Here is a 13,237-nt window from a genome sequence, read left to right on the forward strand (position 1 = left end):
TTTTGAGTCAAAAACACAAAAAAATCATTGTTAGAAATGCAACAAAAAAATCTCCTGAAAATAAAAGGTATAGGTGGTAACGTACCTGATATAACTTCAACCATCGGTGGAAGATCTGAATTATCCTTGCCATTTGTATTGAGTGGATAGAAAGCACACCAGTCATCTAGTGCTTTCTGTGTGACAGGATCCATTGAGCCAGATCGAAAAAATTGTCCCGTCAAGGTTGCCGACAGACCAAATGGTGCCAGGATGACGGGCTTTGGACGCACCTCACCGCTGCCGCCACCATTTGCCGTCTGCTGTGCCTCAGCAAGATATTCTGGCGTCAAGCGACGTACCACTGGATGTTCACGGAGATCCATTGAAGCGCATACCGTACTGTCCCCGTGCACGAAGAATGCAAATGAGAACGATAGATGGTGGGAGCTAAGGGAAAAAAGATAAATTAAAAAATGGAGAAATTATTTTTTTCTAGATGAAGCTCAAAGTAAAATTATTAATCAATTCAAATTCAATTAATAAGTATCTAATTAATTAATTGTAATGAAGTGAACGACAGAATGATTCATTGAAATTTTTAAAGAATCACCTGCAGAGACTTCACCTGAACACGCATTTTTCATTGCATGTTGCAATACTGTAGGAACATTTATTTTGCTTAAAGCCAAAATTATTTGGCATCAAATTGAAATTGATATGCAATATTGCGATTGAATGATATTTCAATTTAATCATTCACAATTTCCATTTGATTATGTTCCAATTATTCACCAAAAATCACACACACACACATGAAAAACGAATAAAGAAGGAAAGAAAATATTTTTTTATTTCTCCCTTTCCTTATCCACGTAGTGCAACGAGGCATGATTTCTCTATATTAAATACCTACACCTATGTATTTATGTACATACATACATATGTATGTATATATTTTTTCACCTTGTTAAAATTAATAACCAATAAACAAGAATGTTAAATAGTTTCCACCTTGGAGTGTAAGAAAAAAAAAGAAGAGAGATAGCCTATGGACACAAACATGCACACACGAAATTCAATTTTTCATCACATTTAGGATCATATATTGTGTATCAAACTCACCTCTTGCCAGATGTACGGTCAGCACCTGAGCACGGCTGAACGAACCATCTGCCAAGCCGGACAACATCTCGTGACAAAAGGCTCCTGATGGAAGAAAATTGAAATGATAAGTGATGTCATCATTTCTCCTCAATCAGGGGACAAGTTAACTTACCTTTCAATTAGATTATGTAATGCCTTAAATAATAGAGAACGGCATTCATAAGATAAGGCGCTTTCCCAAGATCCCTGTTCGCTGCCCTCTGTAATAGACAAAAAAAAACATTATTTATTATTAAAAATAATAGGTAAAATTTATTCAATTTTCCATTCAAATGATTTTTATGAAAATAAAGACTTTTTATGCTGTTTTTTTTCCAATAAAACTATTCCATTTTTTTGTTTAAAATCTTTCAATAACAAGTTAAGGATAGATGACAACACTACATTCTTATTCTAACATGTATGTATGTAAGGAAGGTAACGTCATTGATAAAACTTATCATTTGACATTCTTGCACAAAACTGATATTAATATGCGATTCACGTTTTATCTTATCAGTTCAACACACTTTCTCAATTCTTCACACATTAACTGGATAATGTTTTTTATACTACATCATGCATTTTTCTTTAGAATATACATATACAGTGTCGAGAAAAATAATAGGACCACCAATATAGGTTTTAAATGTACCCTTGACTTCAATCGCCAATATCTCAGGCTGTGGGAGACAGATTTTGAAAAGTGGCATAGATTCGGAAAGCTACATTCATCCCCTTTCCAACGATGGTAGATTTTCGAAAATCGGCCCATCCGTTCAATTTTGGTAGATGATTGAACAAAAAGTGGCATTTTTAGTATGGGTCTACTTGAGCGACTGTCAAAAATCAGCCCCTCAACGGATTTTGATCACCCCGGCAGTTTTGGACAGGGGAAGAATGTAGCTTTCAGAGTTTTTTGAAATTTTGAAAATCGGACACCCAGAAAAAAAGTTAGACGGGTTTTTGTGAGTGGTCCTATTTCAATAATTTAAGGGTGAAATTACACAAAATTTCATAACAAGTTTTTGTAAATTTTTATTTTTTTTAAGTGTTTATTTGAATTTAATTGAGTAAAGTTAAAAGGCTTATAGCTTGCGAAAATAAATTTTTCCTAAAAAAAAAATAAAAATTTGTTATGAAACTTTGTGTAAATTAGGAAGCATTTTAACCCTTAAATTATTGAAATAGGACCACTCACAAAAACCCGTCTAACTTTTTTTCTGGGTGTCCGATTTTCAAAATTTCAAAAAACTCTGAAAGCTACATTCTTCCCCTGTCCAAAACTGCCGGGGTGATCAAAATCCGTTGAGGGGCTGATTTTTGACAGTCGCTCAAGTAGACCCATACTAAAAATGCCACTTTTTGTTCAATCATCTACCAAAATTGAACGGATGGGCCGATTTTCGAAAATCTACCATCGTTGGAAAGGGGATGAATGTAGCTTTCCGAATCTATGCCACTTTTCAAAATCTGTCTCCCACAGCCTGAGATATTGGCGATTGAAGTCAAGGGTACATTTAAAACCTATATTGGTGGTCCTATTATTTTTCTCGACACTGTATATATGAAAGAGCAATGCATATAGTGACTACCACTGTTTTGGTTGCTGAGTAATGGTTTTTTTTTCTTCGAGCAAAAGAATCGTAAGAATAAGCTAATATTTTTTTCTTTTTAATCGCAAATTGTAAAAAAAAATATTTCTTTTTATTTCCTAATTTTAATTATTACCTACATTATTTATTTAATGCCTATATACATACATATACCCATGTATGGGTGTGTGTAGTGTGGTGAAGATGGTATGTTGAGGGTCAATAAAGTAAAACAAATTGTGCATTTGATTAAAAAAAAACATTTTTTGTGTGTTTATTTTTTTCTAAAGGAATTTTTTTTAAATTTAATTAGAAAAGATTTTTCTAACATTCTACTGAACAGCCCAAGGAATTTTCCAATCTCCTTAGCTTTAAAGTCGTAATGAGAATTTCAAAGAATTCTTGAGGAAAAATTCTTACTTTGAAAATAAGAACTATTTATTACCATATTTTTTTGATATTATAATTTTTTTAGCCTTATTCTTTTTCTTTATATCACGTTATTGAGAAAAAAATATTTTTCTTTTCATTTATATCTCACCCACAAGTTTAAATTGGAAAGTTGGAGGTCGTCGTGTGCCCAGTCGTCGGCGTCATGTACTGTATGTACCTACATACATATATACTGATACCAATGAATGCGCACGCGATCATAGAAATGGAAAAACGGTAAGTAAAACTTGCAGGCTGTGATTCTTTCTTTGTCAGTGAAATGTGAAGATGGCTGAAAATTGAGGATGGGCAAATTTTGAGGAGAGACTTACTCGCGAGCCGAATCACATCCTTAATCCTAGCCTTAATCGTGGCGGGCGTTGGCTGTGATTCGGCTCACGAGTAAGTCTCTCCTCAAAATTTGCCCATCCTCAATTTTCAGCCATCTTCACATTTCACTGACAAAGAAAGAATCACAGCCTGTAAGTTTTACTTACCGTTCTTTCGCTTTATACTGTTCCATCCATGCTATATTTTTATTTAATATTTATCTTTGCATTTTTTTATTTAATATTTATCTTTGCATTTTTATATGTATATATAATGTGTATATCTATGCATTTATATATATTTTACTTTACTTTTATATATGTATATATAAAACGCCCCGCTTCGCGGGGCGTTGGTCTTATGCGACTCAAGATATGACATGTTAACTTTAAAACGCGATATCTCCGGAACGGCTACATAGATTTTCTTCATTTTTGGCATGATGAAAGATATTATAGCCAGCTATAACATATAAAAATTTGAAACAAATCTATAAAGCGGTGCTCGAGATATTAATCGAAAACTCATCGAAAATTTTGTTTTCGATTTTAGCGCCACTTGCGGTCATTTTTTGAACTTAGTGACACACACACAGGCAAGTGTCGAAGCTGCTTCATTTTGTCTCTCTGAAGAATTTTTTCTTACACCCGCTTTTTCTCGTTTTTGAGACACAGGCATTTAACACACGAGATCGCTGGGGGCCGCGGAAGGGCAAGGCGAAAAAAGGCTCACTAAAATCCGTGGTTCTTCTGCGATATAAGAAAATTTTTCATACCACCCACAAATATGACTTCCGTTAAGGATATGACGAGCTGGACCACAGCAAAAGCTTCAAAGAGACGAGGAGGTAGCCCATCGGACACCCCAAAGAGTAAGCAGACTAGGATGCATGATTACTGGCTAGGAGCTAAGCCAACTCCTGCAGAAACTTCAAATCGTTTTAAAGCTCTTCAAGACGGCAACAAAGAAAATGGCGAAGGGGCTGCAAGTGATAACAATGACACGGCAAATGCTACGAGAGAGGCAAAACCTCCACCAATTTTTGTGCATGGTGTGCAAGAAATAAAGCCACTTGCTGATCTGCTGCAGTTGGTGGCAAAAGACGGTTACACCTTGAAATCCTTGAGAAATGAGCAGGTGAAAATACAGCCAAACACGGTGGAAATCTATCGAGCTTTAATGAGGGAGCTTCGAGCTAAGAACACTGATCTCCATTCATATCAGCTTAAAAATGAGAGGAGCTTTCGCATTGTGCTGAAGGGCATGCACCACACTACAAATGTTGATGATATTAAGGCAGCATTGAGTTCATTGGGCCACAGTGTCCAACATATCATAAATGTGAGGCACAAATCCACCAGAGCACCCCTGCCAATGTTTTACATTAATCTCCAGCAGAAAGAAAACAACAAAGACATCTATGACGTCAATCGTCTTCTGCACTCCGTGGTTCAGTTTGAAGCGCCCCATGCGAAAAGGGAGATCCCTCAGTGCCAAAATTGTCAACGTTTTGGGCATACGAAAGCTTTCTGCCAACGTCCAGCAAGATGTGTGAAATGTCTCGAGAGCCACAAAACATCTGAGTGCCCCCGGAAAATCAAGGATAACAACGTCAAATGCATCAACTGCGGCGGAGATCATCCAGCAAATTATCGAGGTTGTCAAGTTCACAAACAACTGCAGCAGAAGCTTTATCCAAAGCTCCGCGAGAGACAATTAGAGAGAGCGGGATCTACCCATAACATGCCATCTCCATCACACATAACATATGCTGATGCTACTAGGATGCAGGATGATGCTCAAATGCAACCCACAAGTCAACAACAGGGAACTGATATGAGCGACCTTAAGGACATGATGAAAGCTTTGATGCAACAAATGAGCACTGTGATGAATTTACTCACGACACTTGTAAGTAAAAATTCACTATGAATTCAATACTGAAATTTGCCGTGTGGAACGCCAATGGATTGTGCCAACATGCACAAGAATTAAAGCTCTTCATAACTATGAACAATATTGACATTATGTTGCTGTCCGAAACACACTTTACCCAAAAAAGCCACATAAAAATACCTCATTATACTATATATCACACGAATCATCCGGACGGTAGTGCACACGGTGGCACTGCCATAATCATCCGAAACACACTGAGGCACTATGAATGTGAGAAATACGCTGAAGAGCATCTGCAAGCCACCAATGTTTTTGTTGAGACTTTAAATGGGTCAATTTTATTTTCTGCCGTCTATTGTCCGCCCAAACACAAGATAAAAGCAAATCAATTCCAAGAATTTTTTGATACACTCGGCAACAAATTTATAGCTGCAGGGGACTATAATGCAAAGAATACCTTTTGGGGATCCCGATTAACAACAACCAAGGGTCGTGAACTTTATGTTGCTATGGAAAGATGTGATCTGAGACATTTATCTACAGGTGAACCTACATACTGGCCCTCAGATACTAACAAGATCCCAGATTTGTTGGATTTCTGTATTCTCAGGGGAGTGGACTTGAGGAAGTGTTCAATAGAATCATGTTTCGAGTTGTCGTCAGACCATTCGCCGCTGGTTGCAAAACTCCTCGCAGAGGTGGCTGCCCCAATCAAAAAACCCTCCTTGCATTCGAAAAGAACGAACTGGCATCTCTTTAGGAAGACCATGGAGGAGAAGATAAATCTCAAAATCCCTCTAAAGACAAGCGAAGACCTGGAATCGGCTCTTGAGAATTTTACGGGCATGGTCCAGGAAGCAGCGTGGGCTTCAACTCCTTTATCAGAGCACAGAGGTGCCTCCTTGCACATCCCTGATGTTGTGAGGGAAAAGATTTCTGAAAAACGGCGACTTCGGCGTAGATGGCAGCAAACTAGGTCGAGAGAAGATAAACAACGTTTCAACAGGGCAAAAGAGGAGTTGAGGCTTCTACTGGCTGAGACTACAAATGGTTCTATACAGCGGTACCTTGAGAGGCTTACACCCACGGAGGCAACTGACTATGATCTCTGGAAGACTACGAGAAACCTCAAGCAGCCACAAAGACAGATCCCTCCCATAAGAAAAGTCAATGGTGAGTGGGCGAGGTGCCTTAAAGACAAAGCAGTGGTGTTTGCCGATCACCTAGAAAAAGTTTTTTCTCCATGGTCAAATGATCCTCCAGGGCAGAGTGTTCTGATGGATGCTGCATCGGCGGATCTGAGCATTGGTGAGGGGCCTCCAATTAAAAAATTCTCTGTCGGTGAAGTTAGATACACTATTCGCAAAAAAATGAATCCAAAAAAGGCTGCGGGTTTTGACCTCATTTCTGCAAAGGCCCTTCAGGAGCTTCCCGACGTTGGCTTCCGGTTGATTGTGATGCTCTTCAACGCTGTCTTGAGACTGCACTATTTTCCGATCCAGTGGAAGGTTGCCCAGGTAGTGATGATACCGAAGCCCGGTAAAAAGCCAGAGGATGCAAGTTCTTATAGACCGATCAGCTTGCTGCCGGTGCTCTCGAAGGCTTTCGAAAAAATGCTGCTCCATCGACTGAGACCCATAATCTCGGAGAGGCACCTTATACCGGATCATCAGTATGGTTTCAGGGAGAGGCACTCGACCATAGAGCAGGTGCATAGATTGGTCAATGTCATCAATTCCAGCCTGGAGGGGAAGAAGTACTGTACCGCTGCTTTTCTGGACATTAGTCAGGCCTTTGACAAGGTGTGTCATGATGGACTCTGCTTCAAACTAAAAAATTCTGTGCCTCCCCCGTTTTACAACATACTGAAGTCTTATCTGGAAAACCGATCCTTCTACGTTCAACTGCAAAATGAATCTACAGAGCTGAGAGCCGTGAAATCCGGGGTCCCGCAGGGAAGCGTCTTGGGACCGTTTCTTTACCTGATATTCTCCGCCGACCTGCCAACAAAATCCCGTACTTCCGTGTACACCTTCGCGGATGACACAGCCATAGTCTCGGTTCACGAAGACCCGGTCGTGGCCAGCTACTATCTCCAGGAACATCTGCATGACATTGAGAGATGGTTGCGAAGGTGGAAGGTCAAAGTGAATGAAAGTAAGTCCCAACACATCACCTTTACTTTGAGGAAGCAGACGTGCCCCCCGGTTACGCTAAACAATCATGAGTTGCCACAAACAGATGAGGTCAAATACCTTGGGCTGCACTTGGACAAGAAACTCTCATGGAAGACACACATATGGACTAAGAGGAAGCAATTGAGTATTTTGTCGCGAAGGATGTACTGGTTTCTGGGGCCAAAGTCAAAGCTGTCTCTACAAAACAAAGTGCTTCTTTACAAAACAGCCATAGTGCCAATTTGGTCTTACGGTATACAATTATGGGGATCAGCAGCATCTTCAAACATTGACATCCTGGAAAGGTTCCAAAACAAAATGGTCCGTATGATGACTGGCGCACCTTGGTATGTCCCAAACCAGATAATTCTTAATGACTTGGACATCCAAACAGTCAGAGAAATTGCTCTTGATAGAAGCAAATCATACAAGGCTAGGCTTGACCTGCATCCGAACATCACTGTAACTGACGACATTCTACGCCTCAACACAAGCAGAAGGCTTCGCAGAAATTGGCCATCGGACTTATATGAGTGTTAGTGTGTTATTTTATTTTCACTTCCTTTAGTACGAATGTACCGTCACAAATATTTGTGTGAATAAGTTGTTTTGATGAGTGGAGCGCAGTGGCGCTCACTCCCCGGGTCTTTTTTTTATCAATGTCAAAGAAAGTTGTATGGTGTTAAGCACTGGAAAACAATAAAGGAGTTAAAAAAAAAAAAAAAAAAATTTTTGAACTTGCAATGTTTTAGAGAGTTGTAGGGTTTGTTAAGAGCTTTCATTTGAGCCCGAGTTGATCAAAATCGGCCAAGCCGTTCTCGAGTTATGGCCGATTTTCGATTAAAAATTGTGGCGGCCATATTGGCTAAACGGCTTGGCCGATTTTGGAAAATGAGGTATCGTTGGAAAGGTCTTGATGGCCCCTACAACATATAAAAATTTCAGATTTTTGGCTATTACAGGGGCTGAGATATAGCGAAAACAAAATTTGAGGGTTATTCAAAATGGCGGACGGGGGTGTGGGGGGTCGGATCTGACTTTATAATCGGATGTCTTCCACCCGATATATAAACTTTGCCGTTGACCGCAAGTCTCTATCTATTACCGTTCTCTTGTAATTCAGCAAAAGGTTCCGGCCGGCCGGACGGACGGACGGACGGCCGGACGGACGGAAAGATTTTTGGCGCCACCGTTTTTTGGAATGTGGGGACCCTAATTCGTGCTCATCCCAAGTTTGAGCCCGATCTGACGACTTTGCATTTTAGAGTGTACACAGAAGCTGTGCTTCTTTGAAGAAAGAATCACAGCTAATATGCTATTTCGTCTTCTCTTTTACTATTTTCCCCACCACTTGATGAATTCAAAGAAAATTCTCCTAAAGTATATACACAACGTTACATACATTCAGGCAATCTTTTGCTTTAATAATAATATTAATCTACATAATCTACCAAAGGAAGGTGGTTGACCGAGCAATCATTGCATTGAATTTTTTTTGTTAATTTTTTAAATATTGCTAAAACTGCACTTTTTCTTTATACTGAAAAAAAAATGAAATGTTTTTTTTTTAATAATATAAAAAAAATTAAATGATTTATAAACATAATGACTTGAGCAATAAATATTTCTATCAAAATTTCTGTTTTAAGAGTGCCAGCATAAAACACATCACCTTTGAAGAAATGGAAACTTCTTCAGCACTCATCGTGATTAGTGATCATAAATTCTTTTGTCCAGCCTACAGAATATTTATAATCTAATATGTAAATATGTTACCTACTACTGTATGTACCTGCATGAACATGGAGCACATGCAATATTTAAATATAAACCTTCATGAGAAACTTCTTTTAGTATTATTTTCCAAAGAAAATCACGTTTGTCATCATTATGAAAATATGTTTGCCATTTTCCACCCCCACCTATATATGTATGTATATAATTTTATCGTGCTTTACAGAATATATACAAAAATGTACATTTGTATATGTATCACATCCCTCCCACGATTGAAAACCGTTAAATGCTACATAGATAGACGAAAATCCACCTACATAGCACGCGTGGGAAGGAATCAACTGGACCAAAAAATACTATACAGCCGTACCCTTCTTGTTCAAAGAAGTATTTTCTCTCCTTTCTGTATTCTCTGCGATTATGTATATTTTTCAAACAATTTTCCCACATTACTACATTCCATCTCTCTTTTCCAACCGTTTTGCTTCTCTCTCCCAATTGACTACCATGAATGCAGACACAATAAACTGCTTCGCTTTTGTTGCCACCACATGCTTTTCTCACCCATTTACAATCCCACCAGACACACATACACATCCCAATTTCCACCTCACCGGGCAGAAATCTACCGCTCTGTTAGGTAGATAACAAAAAAAATCCGCAAGCTCTTCTCTCTCTCATACAACCATCACGACATTCCCATTGCCTCTCTGTTACAGGTAGTAGATAGATACCTACATAATACCCCACCATGCCCGAAGTGAAGAGAGAAAAGCATTTTTTGGAAATACCTACATTATACATATTTTCAGAGAATGCGAAAAGAAAGAGAGAGAGAGAGAACGGGAGAGTAGTGTAGAAACCGGGACACTTGCCCATCGCGAAGAGCCTTTTTGCGCCATATGTACATACTACATAATATGGGTACGTAACATAGAACTTCAACAAGCTCGCAAAAGCTTACATACTATGTGTTTTGTGTATCGATCGATTTACAAAATGTTCTCTCTGTCTCTCACTTACCTCATCTACTGTCTACGGAGAATGTACAATTTGCCTACTAAAAATGCTAACATACATACATTGTCATCTGTACATGACGTCTCTTACAATTCAAGTCCTCTGAAAACCTTAAGAAGAGTTTAGTTACCATAAATATTCATAATTTGGGAATTAGGATTTTTTTGGGTGAGTTAATATTTAAACGATTGGAGTATCTTGGAGCATAATAATTGAATCATAGGAAATGACTGTGTTCCCATTCTAATAAATTGAAAATTCTAATTTTATTAATACTTTTAATAGTTAATATTTAGGGTGCTACATACCTAATATAGTTATACAAAATGGTAAATTTTGAAGACTTTTCAATGATTCTAGTGCTCAAGCATAGAGAAAAAATACAATAAGCACGCATTTCAAATCAATAACATTTATGTATTTTATTCTCTATTGACTACTGATATTCATATGTATGTAGCATACCTACTTTCTCGCTAGACCTACCTATCTCGCTCTCTCTTTCTTTTTTCAATCGTAATCTCTCTTTATATACATAAAAACAGAGAGAGAGAAATTCAAGCAGCAAGCCCACGAACTACACAAGCATTCACTGGAAGAGAAGTCCCTTTTCTATTTTTCAACATCATCATCATCATTATGTAGCCAACATTGAATAACTCCACTCTTTTCTCCATCTCAATTCAGTATTCTTTATGTATCGTACATAACTGTGTTATGTATAAAGCTCTTTGGTATTCGCGTCCATTGCATATGTTTCATACTATTCTAATCTTTCACAATCTCAGTATTGCTTTTGACTATTTTCCCATCCATGGTTTTACACACATCCATCTCCAAACAATACAATGACAAACCATGCTTGCGGAGGTGAGATAAAAAAACTAAAATTATTTTTTGGTAAAAAAGTCTGATTGATTTTTATTTCTTTTTATGAATCCTTATGAAACACTTAAAAGAAAATTATCTATGAAAACCAGAGATAATTCTGAAACAATTTTTTTTGCAACATTTTCACTATTCCTTCTTGCAATACTTACTACACATTTCACATCATCCATCCATTCAGTCTCAATCTTCATCTCATACAACAATTCTCTCACCCTCTTCTCTATTTTTTACGACAAAAATTATTCAATGGATGGGAAATAAATTTTAATTTTTCATTTTCATAGAGAAAAAAAACTTTTCTTTCTTATTCCCTTTAAAATAATTTTAAAAAATTCTTTCGTTTGATATTGAATTAGTTTGTGTCAGCATCCAAAGTCACCACACGAATGAAATCTATTCACAAGTTTAGTCGTTACTACCCTCAAAAGCAAACTCTCAGTCAAGATCTCTCTCTCTTTCTCTCCTGAATGAAGCTTTATCCATTTAATATAAATACACACATACATAGCAATCGTATGTTTAAGATTTTACCTCAACGACAAAAGAATATTTAAATTAAAAAAAAAAAAAACAGAAAAGGAAAACACTGGTTATGCTCTATTGATCATACTTCGCAATGAGTGTATAATGTGAATACCAGTGCAGTCGTGTGTAGAAATGAGGGAAGTTCCTCTAGGAAGTTGCTATGTATACTTCTTAAAGTATTATTATATGTATGTAGTCCTAACTTGTTATTATTTCATCTATCTATATAATAAAGAAAGGTCTGTTTGTTGGTGAACGTCGTTCCGACTTTTCTATACAAATCCACACCGTTTGTCCGATCGCGATGAAATTTGGTACAGAGGCCCCTTATAACAGGCCGTTTCAGATGGCCGTATTCATTTTCCCCCCAAAGCCCCCCTTCAGGTAGCCCCCATAGAGATTTCATGCAGTTTTTGCGAATTTTTGAATTTGGCGCCTAAAGTGTTGTATGAAAATGATTTCTTCTCTTTGCAATTTTTTTTCTTTTGGTATCGATAAGTGGCCCAAATCTGCCTTTAAACCATTACAATTTATTTTTTCTCTATAATTTGCGCGAAGCGCAACAAATCCCCGCGAAGCGGGGCGAGGTAAATTGGAGCGAAGCGACAATTTACCTCGTTCTCTGATATAAAATTGCATGATTTGAAAAAAAAACCAACAAAATAATCTATCGGTAATTTTTGATTTTGTCGATTTTGTAAGGCTTTTGAAAGTTTCGATGATAAAAAATATTGTTTTTTTTACAAATAAGTAACAAAAAACTTACCATTTGCTCTAAGAAGTTCCGGTACAACTAATTCCGTAAGATCTGGCTCTTCGCCATACCAAAAAATCCAGAGCTCTTTGGCAGCGCTCAATGATAATGGTGGATGTACGACGTATCCATTCCCAGTGGAGCCTTGAACCGGTAAACTTATGTCATACAGACTACCGGATGGTTCCGATTTTATGGCGGCGACGCGTCGCCATACACATAGCATGTCGGCAGCTAAACATCGGGAATAAGAACGCAATACTGGATCATCCAATGGATCACTAGACGCATTCGGTCGTTCGCCTATGACCAATTTACGCCATTTTATGCCGCAAAGATCGGTCTGTAAGAAAAGAAATAATAAAAATTAGTTTTTATTTTAATAATCAATAAAAAAGGAAATTTTTAGGGGTAGTTAAAAAAGTCTCGACGTTGTTATCAATGACAGTACACATAATCTTTAAACATACAGCATAAAACACTTATTCTCATCTCTCTCTTTCAACATGGAAAATTTACACCTTACATCGCGACAGACATACATAATAGGTAACATTGTATTTAATATATACATATAATTTAATAAGTATAGTATAAAGAAAATTAAGTAAGTAATATCGAAATGTGTAATCATTGCGTGTGTGTAGAGGTATGTATGTAATTCTAAATGGAAAATCCGACCTTTGCCGATAACGGACCGAAACGGTGTGCATATAACGATGCTATATACCCCAACATTGAGATTCTTTCTT

General features: G+C 37.6%; 1 protein-coding gene across 8 annotated transcripts in view; it reads right to left on the reverse strand.

Annotated features, from left to right (window-relative positions):
• The window catches only part of LOC129792243 (mediator of RNA polymerase II transcription subunit 13), a 36,622-nt gene that overhangs the window by 17,847 nt on the left and 5,538 nt on the right, over positions 1-13,237 (reverse strand). For all 8 annotated transcript variants that reach the window (XM_055831112.1, XM_055831116.1, XM_055831114.1 and 5 more), the window contains exons 3-6: positions 12,498-12,828; positions 1,259-1,346; positions 1,105-1,188; positions 86-429 (exon numbers count right to left, since the gene is read on the reverse strand). In XM_055831112.1, coding sequence (XP_055687087.1) covers positions 86-429; positions 1,105-1,188; positions 1,259-1,346; positions 12,498-12,828 — 847 coding nt within the window. The remainder of the gene's footprint in view (positions 1-85; positions 430-1,104; positions 1,189-1,258; positions 1,347-12,497; positions 12,829-13,237) is intronic.

This window comes from Lutzomyia longipalpis, chromosome 3, assembly GCF_024334085.1.
Source record: "Lutzomyia longipalpis isolate SR_M1_2022 chromosome 3, ASM2433408v1".
NCBI classification, from domain to species: Eukaryota; Metazoa; Arthropoda; class Insecta; order Diptera; family Psychodidae; genus Lutzomyia; species Lutzomyia longipalpis.